A 19164-nucleotide genomic window follows, 5' to 3' on the forward strand; every position below is an offset into this window, starting at 1 on the left:
GTTTTCTATCTACAGTAACACAAACATTTTTTGAAGGAAATAACACATTCCACATTTGCAAGGATGCAAGGACATTAGCAAGAAGGAGGCGACATCATCACGTATCTACTGCAACCAGCCATCTCGGTGGCTCAGGACTAAGCAGAGAGATAAAGATGGGGAAGTGACTCAACAGGACAAACAGCAGAGGTGAAAAGTCCAGGGTGTGCCACCCGCCAGCGGCGAGTGAGGCTCTCTACACACCCCTTGCACACATGCACAGCATCTGCGAAATATGCCTGCTTTCAGCTTCTTCCTAAAAAAATTTTTATTTGGGTGCCCCAAAGGTTTAAGTGACTAAGACATTTCCACTTGGTCACCCAAAAGAGTAAACTGACTAAGAAAGCCCAACTTAGGCTGATTTATTCCCTAAAGAAGCAATGACTGATGCACCCAAAACTTCTTATTCCCCTGCCTCCCGGGGCTCTGGCAAGGCACATCTTTATTCAACAAACGAGAATAGCCAGTTCCATACTTACATGTCGCTGCCTGGGTTGGGTTTGACAGAGTCCTCAGCTGGTAGGCAACATTCCATGATCTCATTAAAGCCGGCATTCCCGATATTCTTGGCGAGCTGCAAAAATGAAAGTCTATTTCAGGACACTCGATTATTAATACATTCTACTGCTACACATTACCCGTCCCCATCAGATGATTTGTTTAATGGCCACTAAGAAATAGAGCAATAAAGTGGTTTGCCTTTAATGAAGATGGACAAAACGGAAAGCCCAAAGGTACCCATAAAATCAAAGATAAGAAGCGACATGCCTATTACTGAGGCGCACTGTCATAAAACGCGCTCTGGATAGAGTACAGATAGAGACAGGGAGAACCAGTATCTCGGTCCAACGTGAATTTCATCCTTACCCCTTCCTCCCAAAGACCTGTGCCTCAACCAAAACCAATCTATTTTGTATACTCAATGTTTACTTATGCCAGCTATGAGGGGATTCTGGTACAACAACGGGCCACTGGGGCAGAAAAGCCAAGACTGAGGTTCAAATCACAGCTCCATTACCGGTTGTGTGACCACAGGCAAGTCAGTTTCCCTGTGCAGCAGAGTTTTCATCAGCGAAATGGGATGATGCCAGCCTCAGGGTTGTAATAATGATAAAAATAATAAAACCTAGGTGAAAACGGTAAACTGAAGCACTAAAAATGTATCAGCTTCAGGTGTTAGGTCTTGATTTTCCAATCAACCTTCTGACATGTTAAACATTAAATTAACACATTCTTTTTTTTTTGAGCCAGGGTCTTGCTCTGTTGTCCAGGCCAAAGTGCGGTGGTGCCATCATGGCTTACTGCAACCTTGACCTCCCTGGGCTCAGGTGATCCTGCTACCTCAGGTTCCCAAGCAGCTGGGACCACAAGCATGTGCCACCACATCAACTGACTTTTGTATTTTTTGTAGAGATGGGGTTTTGCTATGTTGCCCAGGCTGATCTTGAACTCCTGGGCTCAAGCAATCAAGCCTCCCAAAGTGCTGGGATTATAGGCGTGAGCCACGGTGCCCAGCCAGATCAGATTCTTAAACGTTTAGTGAAACAATGCTAGAAGGGAGCACCAAGCTCAGTGCTTTGAGAAAACACATTTTCATTTCCATGTTGTGCTGGGGAGTCAGTGACGCTTGTGATATTTCTGCTCTCTATTAATTATGCAGGCAAAGGGGTTAACAGAGATGCTCTCGGAGAGGCTGCTGCGGCCTGAAATCATGTCTATCTCCAGGGGGAACTGGCTGAAGGAGCAGCCCAACAGGTGTGGGTTAGATACCCTGGAACTTCCTGGTGGCAAACAACATCAAACAGTGAAATGGGCTAGTAAAGGATGCAGACGCAATTTTTTGTTGTTTAAACAAAAGAATTATGCAGGGTAGCCTAACAGAATTGGATGATGAGCTCTCCTAATTCAACCTGGCCCTTGACAAGTGGAGAAAGCTTTTTGTAGACGGCCCAAAGCATCAAACATTAACCAATGCCACCTCCTTGCTCAGCCCTGGCTCTGAGACCTCAAGCCATCAGTCAGGAGGCAAAAGCCCACAGGCTATGTTGCAATTTTCCCGGGGACAACTGAATGGTCAGATGGCACACCACTTAAGGTGATAGGTACCTGTGCACCATGAAGCTAATGCCCTGTGAAGGACTTCTCAGGCAGCTGGTGTCAGATCCAGGACTGAATCTCAATGTCAGAGCCCCTGGCTTATAGCCAGGCATCATACAATCCGAGGAGGACACTGTCCCCAGCTGAGCACAATGGTTTTCCCTAGATGAGTGACAGAAATCACTGTGGCCCCCTCTATGAGCCCGGGGCCAACTACCCTGATGCTTCCTAGTTTGTGTTAAGCAGATGGGGGACAGGGAGGTGGGAGGAGAATTCCCCAGGAATTGAAGAGCTATTTCCCTTCTGCTTGGACTTGGCTGGTTTACTGAGAGACAGCTGGTCCAGGAAGCCACCGCATCTATGTGTCACACTCATCCAATGCTAGATAAACGTGCTACCTTGCAATTCTGCCAAGTTCCAGTTTACGTTTCAGCCCATAGAGAACTCCTCTAGACCCATCAACAAAAGCAAAGCATTTGCAAATGGAGGCTTCAGAAGCCAGCAGGATGGGAGGGCAGAAGCCAAGGGGCAGGAAGATGGGTGTTGACCTGAGCCCGGGCATCTCCTCCTTCTCACTGGCACCCAGAAGGGCTGCACTGAGGCTGGATGGAGGAGAGGAAGGAGTGTTTAAGTTTCGTATCACCCAGGGCAGCTCAGCCCAGCCTCTTGCCCTTCCTGTGGCCTCAGGAACACACTCTGAGCTCCTTGTCTGTGCTGGGCATGGGGCATGAGGCACCCTCCTGCTCTACAGCTCAGACTAACAAGGCAGCCATGAGTTAGTAGGAAGCCCTGGGAAAAAAGTTCATCCTGAGCACTAGGACAGCGGGGCCAGGCCCAGATAAGCAGAGCAGTCCCTTGGCCAGTAGGCCCCTTTCCTTGGCACTCACCATGCAGGGGAGTCATTACATGTGGGTATCTCCCTCCCTGATGGTAGTCCTCAGGACAGGGACACAGATTCACACCAGTACATCCTTAGCACTTACCTGAGCAGGGCCCACTGAGCCAAAATGAGGCTTTAGGTTTTATCTGGACACTGTTTTGAGAGTTTGGGGTGGGGCAGGGAAACCTCCTGTCACATTTTCATGCCTCCACAGGGAGGGACAACAATTGCTGTGACATTCTTCTGTCTCTGACTCACCCCAGGAGAGGAACAGGCAAGTGAGAGAAACCAGACATCCCTGACTGCTGAGCTCAGGAGGAGACTCCAAGGTCAGCTCCTCCATGATGTTAACTGGTCCCCTTGGATCCCTGAAGGGTTGAGAGTGCGGACCAGCCCTAAAGTACAATGGGTAAAGGCCCAGGCAAGGGAAGCAGCTTGACCATACTGCTGCCTCCAAAGCAGAGAGGGCAAAAGGACACTGTCGTGTGCAGGGGAGAAGTTTACATATGATGTCTTTATCTGAGCCTTTAAAAGTTCTATTTTTGATGTTGTTTACGAAGCCTGTATTTCTTAGAAATTATAGGTACATCATACATAAGTGGGTATATGCTTTGGTGCTCATTTTTTTCTGAGAGAGTTTGTGGTTTAAAAAATGTTCAGAATCCTGGCTTTTTTTAAAAAAAAAGGCTAGAGCAGAGGCTCTGGAATCTAATAGTTGGAGGTAAATCCTGCACTGGGTAGGTCTCTTAACCTCTCTGGCCTCCTGTTAAAAATGGAGCTCTCCATTTAGGTTATATGATATAATGTTCATAGAACACGTACAACAATGCCTGGAGCCTAACAGTTCCTCCACAAGTGACCGTTGATGGTCAATTTCTTGTTGTCCTAAGCAACCGGTTTTAGTATCTGGGTGGACTGAAATTTAGTATTTGAGTCCTAGGTGAACTTACAACAACAGTTATAAGTCGTAAGTTCTTGGTCTTTGAGGAGCTGCCCTCTCCATATGCTCTCTTTCAGACCAGCACGTGTGCTGACCCGCTTTAACATTTGCCAGCTTGTTAACAACCTTACGAGAACAGAAACAGAGGAAAGTCAAGAAACAGAAAGCTGAGTCAGTGACTACTTGGAAGGTTCTTGATGCTCGTTTTTCAATATGACTTGTTTTGTTTTGAGACACGGTCTCCCTTGGTCACTCAGGCTCGAGTGCAGTGGCACAATCTCAGTTCACTATAGCCAACTCCTGGGCTCAGGTGATTCTCCCACCTCGGCCTCCCCAGTAGTGAGGACCACAGGCATGTACCACCATGCTCAGCTAATTTCTGTTTTTGTTTTGTAGATAGGGAGTTTCGCCATGTGGCCCAGGTTGGTCTTGAACCCACGGGCTCGAGCGATCTGCCCAAGTCGGCCCTGCAAAGTGCTTGAACTATAGGTGTGAACCACACTGCACTTGGTCTTGTAAGATTTTTAAATTACTGACTCAAATTCAATTTCAGAATATCAAGATTTCCTTTATTAACTTCATGTATGATAGTGAAATTGATCATGATAGTAGTACCCTAGTACTAATGATACTGTTTCTCACATGACCTAAAAAAAAAAAAAAAAAAAAGGCCAGGCACGGTGGCTCACGCCTGTAATCCCAGGACTTTGGGAGGCCAAAGCGGGTGGATCACTAGGTCAAGAGATCAAGACCATCCTGGTCAACATGGTGAAACCCCGTCTCTACTAAAAATACAAAAAATTAGCTGGGCATGGTGGTGCGTGCCTGTAATCCCAGCTACTCAGGAGGCTGAGGCAGGAGAATTGTCTGAACCCAGGAGACGGAGGTTGCGGTGAGCTGAGATCGCGCCATTGCACTCCAGCCTGGGTAACAAGAGCGAAACTCCATCTCAAAAAAAAAAAAATCAAAGCTGAAATCATGATCTTCTACATTAAGAAGGAAGTTTATCTTTTTAAAATCTGTGTTTACCAGAAAGTTTTTCTCAAAGTAGGTTTGCTTTAGAATCTAAAGATACTAAGTTAAGATGACATGACTCCCCAGAACTGATTAATACTTCAATTATGCAATTTTCATTCCACTGGATAAGAAGTTATGCTAGGCTGGGCACAGTGGTTCACATCTGTAATCCCAGCACTTTGGGAAGCTGAGGCCAGAGAATCACTTGAGCCCAAGAGTTCCAGATTAGCCTGGCCAATATAGTGAGAGCCTGTCTCTATGGAAACATTTTAAAAAATTAGCTGGGCATGGTGGCACATGCCTATAGTCCCAGCTACTCAGGAGGATTGCATGAGCCTGGGAGGCAGAGGCTGCAGTGAACTGAGATGGCACCATTGCACTCCAGCCTGGGCAACAGAGCAAGAACCTGTCAAAAAAAAAAAGAGAGAAGACATGCAAACGACCAACAGGTATATGTGTGAAAAAGTACACATCATTAATCATACCAATCATCAATAAGCCAGGCAAAGAAAGACAAATACTGCATGATCTCATTTATATGCAAAATCTAAAAAAGTGAACTCACAGAAGCAGAGAGTAGAACTATGGTGACCAGGGGCTCGGGCTGGGCATGCTGGTCAAAGCATACAAAATTGCAGTTAGGATGAGCAAATTCTAGAGATCTAGTGTACAATATGGTGACTCTAGTTAATAAATAATGTACTATACACTTAAATCTTTTGTTTTTTGTTTTTGAGACCGTCTCACTCTGTTGCCCAGGCTGGAGTGCAGTGGCAAGATCACAGTTCACAGTAGCCTCAACTTCCTGGGTGTTCAGGTGATCCTCCTGCCTCAGCCTCCCAAGTAGCTGGGACCACAGGTGCTTGATACCACTCCCAGCTATTTAAAAAAATTATTTGTAGAGATGAGGGTCTCCCTATGTTAGTCAGGCTGTTCTCGAACTCCCAGATTCAAGTGATCCTTTCACTTCAGCTTCCCAAAGTACTGAGATTACAGGCAATAGCCACCACACCAGGCTCAAGAGAGCAGATTTTAAAGTGTTGTCACCACAAAACATAAGCATGTGAGGTGACAGATGTGTTAACTAGCTTGATTTAATCACACATAATGTATACAATATGCTAAAACACGTTGTACACCAAAAATACATACAATAAAAAATAATTAAAAAAATAAAATCCTTTGCTGTCACAGCATGTCACCCTGAAACGGGGGCTGTCCTATTTACCCAAAAGATGAGAGATACTACTGTGAGACAACTTGTCCAGGCTGTACCCACTACTCTCCTTTCATAAGGCACCAAGAGGCCTGACGCACACTTGCTGTATGTACTTCAACGAGCAAGTCAGCCAAGGCCCTGCATGGCATGCAACTCTGTGAATCGGGGAAAGATTTGTAAACAGAACAGAAATCAGCACAGACTGTGCGCAGCCTCCCTGTGGGTTCACATATTAGCACACAGGGACCATTTTTCTGAAAGGATTTTGTTAAAAGAGATAATAATCATAGCTCATACTTTATGGTTCTGTGTGTCAGACATAATTCTAAACACACACACAAAGAGAAAGAGATACAGAGGTAAAAAAGACTTCAGAAAATCCTTCATCCCAGCACCTGATTGTCTCAGCAAAAAAAACAATCTGGGTACTTTTAAAAGGCTTGAGGCCAGGCACAGTGGTTCACACCTATAATCCCAGCACTTTGGGAGGCTGAGGCAGGAGGATCGCTTGAGCTCAGGAGGTCAAGACCAGCCTGGATGTGGCAAAAGCCCGTCTCTATCAAAAACACAAAAAGTAGCCAGGTGTGATTTACACTTGCCTGTAGTCCCAGGTACTGAGGAGGCTGAGGTGGGAGGATTGCCTGAACCCAGGAGGCAGAGGTTGCAGTGAGCTAATATGATGCCACTGGACTCCAGCCTGGGTAACCTAGTGACGCCCTGTCTCAAAAAAAAAAAAAAAAAAAAAAAAGCCTTGAAATTTCCAAGCTTTGCCAGTGAATACTAACACCTGACACCCATATATTGCTTAACTGAAGGGCTGAGGAATAAGGCTTACAGACACGACATCGTGACCACATTCCTAGCACACAACAAATGGGACCAGGGGAGCCGTTGAGAAACTTGTGGCTCTGTGAACAACAGAGGACCAGCCAGAGCTAGAGCAAGCAGGGTTGAAGGGAGTATATCCACACAATTCACTGCTGTCTCTCCTTTTCCTGATAACCACTGAGAAAAAAAGGCTTGGGTAAGGGAGAGTTTGAAACTCTGGCAGCAATTAGCTTTTGAACATATCTGCAGACATTGAGCAGGCTCTGGCTGATTTCTCATTGTGGCTGATAGCCAACCACACTTTAAACTCCTATGAGAACGCAGATGGAGGCTCTGGGAGACAGAAATGGAGAATTTAACCAGGTATTAGACGTCACCTCATTGTTTCATCAAGAGAGAACAACATATTCCTTTTACCTTTCTTTGCCGTTTTCTTCCTCAGCAGGCAATTCAGTCTCATGAAGAACATTAAATTTCTGAGACACATTTAAGAAATTATACAGATGGTGGGGTCAGGCTCCTACCAGCTCATAAGAGCCAACTGTTAAAATTTCAGTAATTTTGCAAGCCAACTGTTAAACACTGCTATTATTAAAACTTATACTATATAAACTCACAGTTAAGTTGTATTAATAACTAAGGTATATACTCAAAACTCATCACTTCCTAATTATACTACATTTTACTATTATCCACATTCATGAAGTTATTTACATCCACTCAATTTGCATGGTGAATGTACTATGTAATAAACACCTTTTTCCAACTTCACATTCAGTAATTCACATGAGTAGCTTGAAATTGGCCATGATTGGAGTATTTACACCAAGAGAACAGGAAGGTTGCAAACCAGGGTTCTTTTTTCTCCAGAGTTGACTACTAAACATTTGTTGGGGATGGTGATAGGGACAGCAGAGATGTTTAAATGTGTATCATATGGCAAGACAACCCACTAAGATGCCAATTTGTGTCCCAGGCTCCTCAAAGGTTTAAGTGTGAGGTCTGGAATCCAACTAAAGGGGCCCTCACCCCAGATCTGTCATCTTAAAAGCTTCATAACCCTAGGCATACTGAAACATTCTAAGCCTCAGTTTCCTCCTCTGTAAAGGGGGGATAATATACCAAGATCGTCAGGTTGTTACTGGAGATTAAATGAGCCTAGTACATATAAAGTCGTCTGCAAAATGCCTAGTACAAAATAAGCAATTATTACTTTATCATAACTCACTCAACACTTCTGATTGTTTTAAGAAAATCAGTAAAAGAAACAACTTCCCTAGTTCACCAGTATTTACTGAAAGGTACTTTGTGTTTCTGAGAAAATATTACTATGGAAATCTCTAATCTATGCCATCATCAGTTAACCAAGAGATAACACATGTACACCTCTCTAAGATGTAGGTTACATGCATTACTACATGAACAATAACTGCTGTATGTTAATAACCAGGAAGGCACTGCTTGGAGTTCCTTAGTTTTAAACTTTAACTGAGTCTAGCTTAGTTTTAAACTTCTAGTAACTAAGCATGTTACTAACGAGGCTGCCAGGATCCACTGCAGTTTCTCCCAACTCTGTCTTTCAAGGCCATAAAGGAATTCCTGGAAGGACTGCAAGGGTTTGACAAGAGAGTTCGAAACGCATGTGAAGTTCAGACACACTGGATTCGAAGTCATGAAGATTGATGTCCCCGAGAGGAACATGGTCCACAACTATTGATTTTCCGTCAAGACTACTGTGCTTGACATTAAATTCCCTACGTGTAACTTTCAAATTCAACATTAAAATCAATGGCAATCAATATCTACTTACTGTTTACTGTCAACACCCAGTTGTCCCAGGAGAGAATTTCAAGTACTGCTTTCTAGGGAAGACAGTCCACGAAAGCTCATGGCTTAGGTGGCCGGAGCATAGCCTGTCTGATGGACCTTGTGGGACCACAGTCTCGATACTCTGAAAGCCACTTCACGGAAAATACTTCAGTCTCCCCCTATCTCTATCACATGGCTTAAGTCTTATCATTGAACCAAGAATGAAAGACTTTTTAAGAAACAAAGACGGTAAAAATGAAGACCAGTATCTCCCCACAAGTGGGACAATTTGGGGTAGGGAAAAGTCCACTGGAGGCTTGAGGCAAGTTGTCACCACAGCCTTGTCAGAAATCGGCTGGTGATGAGGGAAAGTAAGTACTTTCCTGTCTTTAGACGTTGGATTCCACATCTGTCTAATGGATGGGGTGAACTGGCCTATGTCACCATCTGACTTCATTTCTGCAGAATCTCACACCACTCTCAATGCTCCTTTTTGGTTTCACTTCCCTTTATGCATTTAAGAATAAGGTTTTTGCAAGAAGAAGTGCCCTCAACCACCAGTAGCTGAAAATGAGGAATTATCAATGAGTTTCTAATTATCCAAACCCATCTCAACAACCACTAGAAAATGAATTAGAGTGCCAAAAGTAAAACTTAGCTTACAGCTCATTTGTTTCCAATCTGAAATCAAGGAGTTAAAAATTACCAGCAGCTCAGATGTTCCCAGTACATCTAAGGTCAGGGACTGCATCCTGGAGTAATGAACCCCCAGCTCTCGGTGGATTCCGGAACACTCAATGCAGGTCAGGATGCCCAGGTTGGTGGAAAGCCACGTAGGATCTGCCAAAGATAACAGGGCAGATTTCAGCTTCCAGTAGAAGAGAGGGTCAGGAGCCACAACTTACTTTCTGCATAGTTACTGAACAAGGAGTTCTGAGCATAAGCATTTTCTGATCCTTAACACAGTTGGAACCTCTGTTTGTCCATAATTGCCACCAATACATGCAATACCCATATATGTACACATCTGCTCTCCCTCTTCTTCCCTCTCTCCATCTCCCCATCCTTCATGTGACAAGTGCTGTGCGTGCAAAAAACAATAGGACACACTTGAGTGACCAAGGGCTCCTCAGTGGCTGCTCCTCAAAACAGACCATGCCATCACCAACCTGATCACACTAGCAGAATGGAGCAAGAGGAAAACAAGGAGACCAGCCAAAGTCTAGTAGTAAAAGGGGACAGGCTTAAAACATACACATGTATAGATGCTGACAGTAAGAGAGAACATACTATGTGCATAGGATACACTGTATTTAGCACGCTGGTAGTAGCAATAATAGTTTGCATTGTGAGAGCTTCAGAAATGACAGAGCACTTTTGTATCAAATCTGAGAGCCCCAGGAGATGACCAGGGCAGGAATTCTAACCTCACTCTCAGCAGACACACCTGTGTAATGCTCAGGCTCAAGGTTGCCAGGGAATGCGGAGCAGACGTTGGCTTTACCTTTACCTGGGTTTAAAGCCATGCTTTCCCCCAACAGCTTGGCTACTAATACTAATGTCCCCTACCATATGTTTGCACATGATAGGGACCCACAGAATGCTTGACAGATGAATGTGGAATTTGCTAAAAAATTTTTTTTAAATGGATCCAAGGCCGAATACAGTCTTCAGGGTCATGGGACTCTAAGGGCACTTCACAACTGTTCACTCAATTTTGGTTTAGTTTTTTTTGAGAAAAATTGTCACAGAATTAGATGAATGAAAGGGGGATTGACCATTCTAGCCAAGCCTCCATCTTTTTCATTTTACAAATGTTCAGAAAATGCACCTGCATAGTTCCCCTGACCCCTACCTCCCACCATTCTGTCTCAATTAAAATAAGTAAATTCCTTAAACCACATGATACTATAAACCCCCTAATTAATGCCTTATCAAAATGTAAAAATAAAATCTCATTTCACACAATGTGTCAACTAGAAGGAACCTGTCCCTTCACTTTTCAGACCGGAAAATCAATGTTGAACAGAGCAAGCGGCTCTCCCAGGATTACAGAGCCAGAGAGCGGCTTAAAGCTACTTCAGAAGTTCTGCAAAGTAGGATAAAGGGAGAAGAGAGCAGATTCCAAGCCAGGAAGCCCATACGCATGCAGCCTGCCAGCCTATATGATGGCCGCATGACCTTGAGTTCACCCTCACTGTACCCTTCAGGTTTCATTTCTCAAAAAGCATTTCAATCTTTTCAGCTCTGGTAGACCCTCTTTACTCAGTCCTGCTCTGGAGCCAGGCAGGCAAACATCTTTCCACCCCTCTCCCCTGCTGCATGCAGTCTGCACAGTTCATTAAGCATTTGTGTAATGGAAGGAACTCAGGCTGAGCTACACTTAATTTCGTGTTTGAAATGAAAGTGAAAATCAATGAATGGATTCTGTGAATCAGAATGGGACTTAAATGTCCTAGAGCTCAGGGTCGGGTGGGGTCCCTGGGTCACCTGGCGCCCCACAGTCACAGCAAATGTCATTGCCGGTCATCCTCTGCACTTCTGAGATGATCTCCTTTGTCAGTTCTTGGACGATGTTATTTTCTCCAGTGTTGTCGTCCCCCTTAAATGCATTGTTTAAAGCTTCTTCTTTGCTATTCTGTAGCACAGACATCCATCTAGAAAAACAAGCGTGCCGTTGTGTTAAATCCCACACCAATGGGTAAGTCCAGCCCAAAGTCCCACCACCATGTAACTTACATTTGACATTCCTGTTCGTCTTCAGCTTGAAAGTGGTAAGTTCTGTCATCTGCACAGCAAGAGGAATTTCAACTGTGAGCCCAGACAGCAATCCATACACAATTCCAAAAGAAAGTGGTTTCTAATTAGCCTATGGAATAATCTTAGCTCTCTGCTAGGACATTAATGATTTGTATAAAACCAAGCGCTCCCTCATAACCTCCAAATGTCTGCCTTCACTAACAGGGCATTGTAATGCAAAATAAACCTGCCCCTTTCCTTCATTCAAGTTTAAAAAGATGCCTGCTTCTAAAAACTGAAGCTATTCAACGAAAACCATCCGTATCCTCTCAATAGCTTCATTTTAACTCACTACAGAGTAGGCCCCCAAAAAGTAATTGTTAAAGCCCTTTGAATAATAAAAGCCTTTAAAAAAAAGAGTATCTTAGAAGTTTTCTGGCTTTCTTAGAAAAAGATTAGTATGAGAAATTCTAAGAATATGTTTTGAGAATCAAATACTACAAATATGGCTAAATCAAGAGAAGAATGTTAAATAATGGTCGAATGTAAAATCCTACACTCACATACTGCTGGTGTCAGCACGTTTTATAAGTGTTTTGCCAGGCTGTGGACCTGTGTGTATGTGCAGCGGGCTTTGTGGGATGTGGCAGCGTTGCTTCTGTGCTGCTCTCGCCAAAAACACATCACCTCAATCCAATCATGAGAAAACACTAGAGAAATCCAAATTAAGGGGAGTCTGACCAAAGAACAGGTCAATACTCTTTAAGAAGGCATCATGAAAAGCAATGGAAGACTACAGAACTGATACAGATTGCAAGAGACCAGGATAAAAATCACAATTAAATGTAATATGGGGTCCTGGATGGAATTCTGGAACAGAAAAAGGACATTTGTGGGAAAACTGGTAAAATCTGAGTAAGATTTTTAGTTAATGGCATCAAACCAATGTTTCCTGTTTTCAATAACTACATAAATATGGTTGGATAACACGTATCATGGACTACTGGGTAACTGCATTAAGATGTTAACAGAACGGAAGGCTGGGGGAGGGGCATATGGCTATTCTCTGTCTAAAACCAGTCTAAAACCAAAGCAAAAAATATAATTAGCTTTAATAAAGACAAAGGGGAGGGGGGAATCCAGCTTTTGCAGATGGCAGAAGGGTGACAAGTACTGATTCTGTTCTTAGGGAAACAACGAATATCTGTGCTCCTAAAAGTGAGCAGACACATCACCTCTCAGTAGTGGTGTTTACTCCTGAAAGCACGTTGGTTCTTAGGACAACCCTTGGTGAGCGACTGCACAATGGCTGAAGCCTAGGGAGGCTAAGCTGTAAAAACAAGCATAGCCAGTGGCAGAACTCGGTTCCTGGACTTCTGGCCCAACCACTTTCTACAACACCATGGCATCTTTCTTTTTTTTTTGAGACAGAGTCTTACTCTGTCACCCAGGCCAGAGTGTAGTGGTGCAACTGTGCAGTGCACGGTCTGCTGCAGCCTCGATCTCCCGGGCTCATGCGATCTTCCCACCTCATCCTCCCAAAGTGCTGAGATTACAGGCGTGGGCACCTGGGTAAAAATTGCAGAAGCAGGAGGCAAATCTGAAAAAAACTCCAAGCAAGAATCCCCTCTATTACAGACTCTTTCAAGATGCTACAAATAAGCAGATGACTTCCAGCAGCTTCAGCTGTGAGGGAGAAGTGCAGGAGGAGATGGCGGGGATGACTGGAGCATTAAGGTGCTGCTGGCCAGCGAAGCGCAGCTTCCAGCCGGGGCTCTGGCTCTACTGGCCGCTAACCCGCAGTGGGGACCTAGAAGGTCACTGACTCCCTCTGGTTCCATCCTCCTCAGGGGACTCACTTGGGTTACCTCACAATTCTCCCATTCCTTCCATCCCGCTGAGGATGCCTGTGGGGGTTGCAGATAATAGCTCAGGACTTGAATTTGTTATGAGTGGGGTCAGTCTGAGGGCAACAAATTGGATGAGCTCCTGGAAGGGCTGACCTCGCCACAGAACTGTCCTCCTAGAAGAGCCCATGCCCATTTACATCTTTCTCTTTTTTTTAAGGAGAGAGGATCTCCCTGTGTCACCCAGGCTGGAGTGCAGTGGCACGATCACAGCTCACTGCAACCTCAAACACCTGGGCTCAAGTGATCCCCCCACCTCAGCCTCCCAAGTAGCTGGGACTACAGGTGTGAGCCACCACCCCTGGCCCCATTTCCACCTTCATGAGAATGGGAAGCCCTGTTTAAGGGCAAGGATGGTGAAGGAGCATCTTGCAGAAAGTAACTGCAATCAGTCAGTCAGGCTATTGCTCGTCTGAATTCTCTGGGAAGATTCCAAGATGAACTGACCAGATGAGGATGAGGAGGAATGGGTGACCATGGGGTGCCTGCAGACCCACACAGAAAACATCACCCTCACTGCCTCAGTGCGTGTGCTTCTACTTGACTTCCCCAACTGCCCAAATGTCTTTTTTTTGAGACGGAGTCTTGCTGTGGTGTCCAAGCTGGAGTGCAATTGCGCAATCACAACTCACTGTAACCTCAACCTCCTGGGCTCAAGCAATCCTCCCATCTTAGCCCCCCGAGAAGTTGGGACCAAAGGCACAAACCACCACATTCAGCAATTTTTAATTTTTTTTGTAGAGGTCTTGCTACGTTGCCCAGTCTGGTCTCAAACTCCTGGCATCAAGCAATCCTCCCACCTTGGCCTCCCAAAGTGCTTGCATTACAGGCGTGAGCCACTGCCCAGCCTATCCAAATATCTTGGAAGCTCAAAAGCATGTTGGTGATGCTCTTCCCATGAGGCTGGTCAGGAAGTAGAGGAGGAATCGGAGAGGGGTGAAGACAGACAGACGCTCCTGAGTCAGCCAGAACCAGGCCTTCACCTTCTCAGGATGTTCAACAAATCACAGCTTACAGTGCAGCTAGAGGTTTCCTGTGATGACTCTCTGGGGCGTGCAGCCAGTTTTCAACCCAAACCTACATAGCCCTACACAAAGCATTTGCACTACAGATACTCATAGGGAGAGTGTCCTTTGAAAACTTGCTGAGGATGAAGCATTTGTAGGACTGGAATTTATTTTACCCACTGGAGGACAAGCAGGGAAGAAGGAGGGATGAGAGCTCTTTTCAAAGATGACAATGGACTCTAGCAAACTCATGACACTGCCCCCAACTGGGCTCAGCAAGCCTTTCTGGTCACCACAGGCTAAAAGTCCTCTCTGAAGATGTTTCTTATGTATCAGGCTGCAGCAAAGACACTGGCAGGATCTTGGTCAATGTCAGTTGGCCACAGTGCTTGTGTGTGGCCAGATTCACAGAGGACCGAGATCCCACATGCATAAGGGCTGCAGTAATTCATGCCCAGAAGGAAGGTATACACGCATGCCATCTACTGATCCTCCCCGGTGCCTGCTGTGTTGTAAAAAGGTGTAGGCTGGGAAGATGTTGGAGCAAGTGCTTCTGTACCTATGGCGTCTAGCAGGCCCCCCACTGCAGGGCATGCTGGAGGGGAAGAAGTCCCTGCACCCACCTCCATGTGATCAGTTCACTATTACGTGCTTATGAGTTAATGAAGGGCATTTTAATACATGGCTTTTTGTGTGTTACTAGTGCAGAAAACGGAAAGGTCTAAAACCCTCTGAGTCAGCCCCAGCCACTGACAGACATCAGATTACACCATCAGGTTTTCTCCCTTTAATTCAAGCCTTTGTTGCTTGCTAGAGGCAGGTAACCCAGCAGTGATCACACTGTGTGTGTGTTTTTTTAAAGAGTCAGGGTCTTGCTATGTTACTGAGGCTGGATGTCTACTCCCAGGTTTGGGCGATCCTCCTGCCTCAGCCTCCGAGTAGCTGGGACTACAGAAGCACACCACCACACCTGGCTTGTGATCACATTTTAAACTCTGGTCAGTACACAGCATTTTGTAACATCTTGTATGAATGAAACACAAGCTTTGATGAGAATCTGTGGAACTTATAAGACTGAGCCGGGATGGGTGTCTGATGTAGGACAAAGTCCATTTTTATTTTACAAATCAGTCTAGAGTCTAAAGAACAGAATAAACAGTTCTGGAACCCTCTCCACACATCACAGTGCTCCACCCACCCCAGAGCTTCACACAGAGGGTATGAGAAGGGGAAAAGGGAGGAAAAGGGCAAGCCAGTGTGGGTAAGGTGGAGTGAGAATCACCACGCAGGTTTGCTGGGAGTGTTAATCACGTAACAAGTGACTTCCTAGCCCTCAATAATACTCATCAACAGACATTTGAAAAGGTAGCCGTCTCCCGCTCAGGGGCACTGAGGCATCGAGAGTAGCTCTGCCTTCCTACAGTATACAGTTCGGCGTGGTCCTCTGCAAACATAACTCTTGTGCCCAAATCCCTAGTGACTGCCTCTTCAAAGGGGAGACTGGCCTTTTCTTCCTCCAAAATGTAACCCTGTTACACAAAACTAACAGGAAAACAGGTTTATCTTATTTTCTTTTAGATAACATGAGCCCTTTTATTTAGGGGTGCTGAGTAAACATTTGCCACAATGATGGTTCCGTGGGGATTCTTTTGTGAACACCACAAAAAGGAAAAGCATACAGAAGCAGAAAGATTAATCCAGTGGTGAGGAAGAAAAACAACTTAAAAACTGAAGTCTCAAGGGCTCTGCTAAAGACCCTCATTTTAGTTTTATAGCATTTCTAACATCGCCCAAATTATATAAGTTTTTGAAAACAGAATTTTCCTTTTTTTCTCTTTTTAAAGTGAAGGAAGGAGTTTTAGGCTTGAGGGCTTATCTTGAAGGATCTCCTTATTTAGGAAAAGGAATGCTGAGGCTCAGAGAGCCAGGTGATATCTCAGGTCTACAGTGCCCCTGAGGAGCAGGGCCAGTCCTCAAAGTCAAACCCTCAACTAGAAAGACTGGCAAGCTAGCAGTTGCTAAGGGAACACAAAGCATGCACATCACCAGAAAAAAGGGCATGTCTCTTCAAAAACCAAATCTTCAGAATGCAGTGTTTGAAATGGGACGGACACCCTAGAAGAGAGCATAGGACAATGTTTCTACGGTGTAGCATCTCAGAGGGAGCCTTACGTGAAATAAGGTCAAAGCACTTCTTCTCCTCAGGGTTGGTCTTCACCTGGCAGGTTAGCAGGTTGAGCTTTGCAGGAGGCCGGTTAGCCTGTTTAAAAGCCAAAAAACAAAAAAAGGGTTGAGGTTGGGTGGAAGGAATCGAAAATCGTGCAGTGTCAATCCTCATGAGACACAGCAAGAGCAAGCTCTTCATGAGTTTGCAAAGGTGGCCTTCAGAAGGCAGACTTGACTGAGGTAGGCATGACTGAGGCATGTAACAGAGGCCCCTGAACTTTGTCTCCACAGAGTGCAACCACCTCCCTGCAAAAGCACCTTGGTGGTCTATACAAACCCACGTGGACAAGGGGACAAGATGCCAGCTCAGAGAGGCTGCTGGCAGTGGGTGCCTTCAAATCAAGATCCTCTACGGCTAAGCCCAACACGTTCGGCTCTGATTCCTACTGACAACACAGATGATTTGCCAGGTAACTTGGGCACCCAGCTCAATTTCTGGTGATCTTAAAAGCATTTTTTCTTAGCATAAACCTCACTTACAGGGAAGGTAATTTCACGGCACAAAAATAGCAGAGAAATTGTTTTCCCGCTGTCTGAAGTGATGACGGATAATATATTAATATTCCTAAATGCCAACCATCGCTGTCACTTAAGTTTCAACAAAACATACTTCATTCGTATCTGTGACCCCCAAACTTTCTCCCCCACACACAAAGATACCAATAGATCACAACATACTTTCCATCAGAGTTGTGTCAAAAATGGCTATTTTATTACAATTTCAAACAAAGAGATCATACTTAGTCCGAAAAAGCAAAGGACTGAGGGTAAGAAGATAATTTCAGAAACAAAAATTCGGAATGGCAGAATACCTCTTCGAATCTCGGAGAAATATCCAAATAGGAGTGGGCTTATCTCACCCACCTACCAAAGTGCTAAAGGAAAGATCAATAAAAAGGTCTTAAACTTCCATCGTTCTTGGATCCCACTTCTCTTGGCCACCAGTCACTTCGAGATTAAAAAAACCTGGATTTGGGATTAATGCAGATACATACACATAAGCACCTACACCTGGAAAGACCTGTGAAACCCTCGTGCCCTTCAGGCCCAGCAGCTTCCTTTCATTAAGTCTACAGAGATAGGGTGGGAGAGTTGAACCCATCCTTGCAGTGTGAAGGATTTGGGTTTAACAAATTTAAGTCTGGACTAGCAAAAGTTAGATAAACAGAACTGCACTAGACTCTCCTGGTTCGTGGCTGTATCGGTCTTCTATAGGTTAGTCAGATATTTTCCATCATCTGTAGATATCTCAGAGAACTGGATCGTCAGAAATCAGCGTTAGAAGACACCAAGCTCTACCTTGTAAATCTGGACAGTTTAAGTGGAAACACCACTGATTTGGATTGTTACCAATCTGATTATGTAGCTTATCCAGGAATCAAATACACCAAATAATCTACTTCTAGAGACATCGTTACAAACCATGTATGCAACCAAGTACTTTAACATGAGTGTACATCCACTCATACATGGCCTGTGTTTATTCTGCTACCTCCCTGTGATCACACAACCATTCATGCGCAGGCTACTTCCAAATTGTGGGGTCTTAAGGAATAACAGAAAAGGTTTATGAGCTTTGATAAATACAGAAGCACCTTCATGGACAAAATAATAACTCTGAATAATAATAGCTACATTTACTCAGCGATTACTATTACATATCTATACAAGGCAGGCACTCTTCTAAATATTTTTCATGAAATAATTCATTTAATTTTCCTAACCGCCCTTTGAGGTAGGAATGACTTCAGCATTATAGATAAAGATACTGGTCCAGACAGACTAAATCATTTGGTTGAGGTTATACAGCCAGAGAGCAGGGAAGCTAGGATTCCAACAAGTCAGGCCGGCTCCAGAGCTTGGAGCTTAACTGACACTCTCCCTGTCCTCGACATGGGTATCCACAGAAGGCAGTTGCTTGTCTGGACTTATCTTTAAGAGCAGCAAAGAACCACAACTTAAATTACTACTATTCATTCTCTCTCCCACCTCCACCTTGCAATCTTTCTTCTTCCATGCGATTTGGGGAAAAGTGTTCGTTCGCCGAGATAACTACCATCAAAGACAGATTTCTCACTTCACAGAATACTACAAAATATAGAAAAATATTCAGCGCCTTTATTTGAAGTAGGAATAATTATAAAAGCATAAATGTGCCTACATATTAAAAAATGACAACCAGAAGAATAGGTCTACAAAACATATAAGCTGATCTTGCGCAATATCAGCCACTCTAAGTTTTACATTAATAATTGTTTGCTGGCTCACGCCTGTAATCCCAGCACCTTTGGGAGGCTGAGGCAGGTGGACCATCCTGGCCGACATGGTGAAATGCCATCTCTACTAAAAATGTAAAAAAATTAGCTGGGCATGGGAGTGCATGCCTGTAATCCCAGCTACTCAGGAGGTTGAGGCAGGAGAATTGCTTGAACCTGGGAGATGGAGGTTGCAGTGAG

The 19164-nt window shown here is 44.6% G+C and overlaps 1 protein-coding gene across 8 annotated transcripts in view; it reads right to left on the minus strand.

Moving 5' to 3' along the window:
* Nucleotides 1–19164, minus strand: part of ASAP2 (ArfGAP with SH3 domain, ankyrin repeat and PH domain 2) — a 210296-nt gene that overhangs the window by 34980 nt on the left and 156152 nt on the right. For all 8 annotated transcript variants that reach the window (XM_054245229.2, XM_035273272.3, XM_035273269.3 and 5 more), the window contains exons 12-16: nucleotides 16655–16742; nucleotides 11569–11617; nucleotides 11320–11486; nucleotides 9536–9669; nucleotides 519–613 (exon numbers count right to left, since the gene is read on the minus strand). In XM_054245229.2, the coding sequence (XP_054101204.1) occupies nucleotides 519–613; nucleotides 9536–9669; nucleotides 11320–11486; nucleotides 11569–11617; nucleotides 16655–16742 (533 nt within the window). The remainder of the gene's footprint in view (nucleotides 1–518; nucleotides 614–9535; nucleotides 9670–11319; nucleotides 11487–11568; nucleotides 11618–16654; nucleotides 16743–19164) is intronic.

The sequence above is a fragment of the Callithrix jacchus genome, chromosome 14, assembly GCF_049354715.1.
Source record: "Callithrix jacchus isolate 240 chromosome 14, calJac240_pri, whole genome shotgun sequence".
Classification (NCBI taxonomy): domain Eukaryota; kingdom Metazoa; phylum Chordata; class Mammalia; order Primates; family Cebidae; genus Callithrix; species Callithrix jacchus.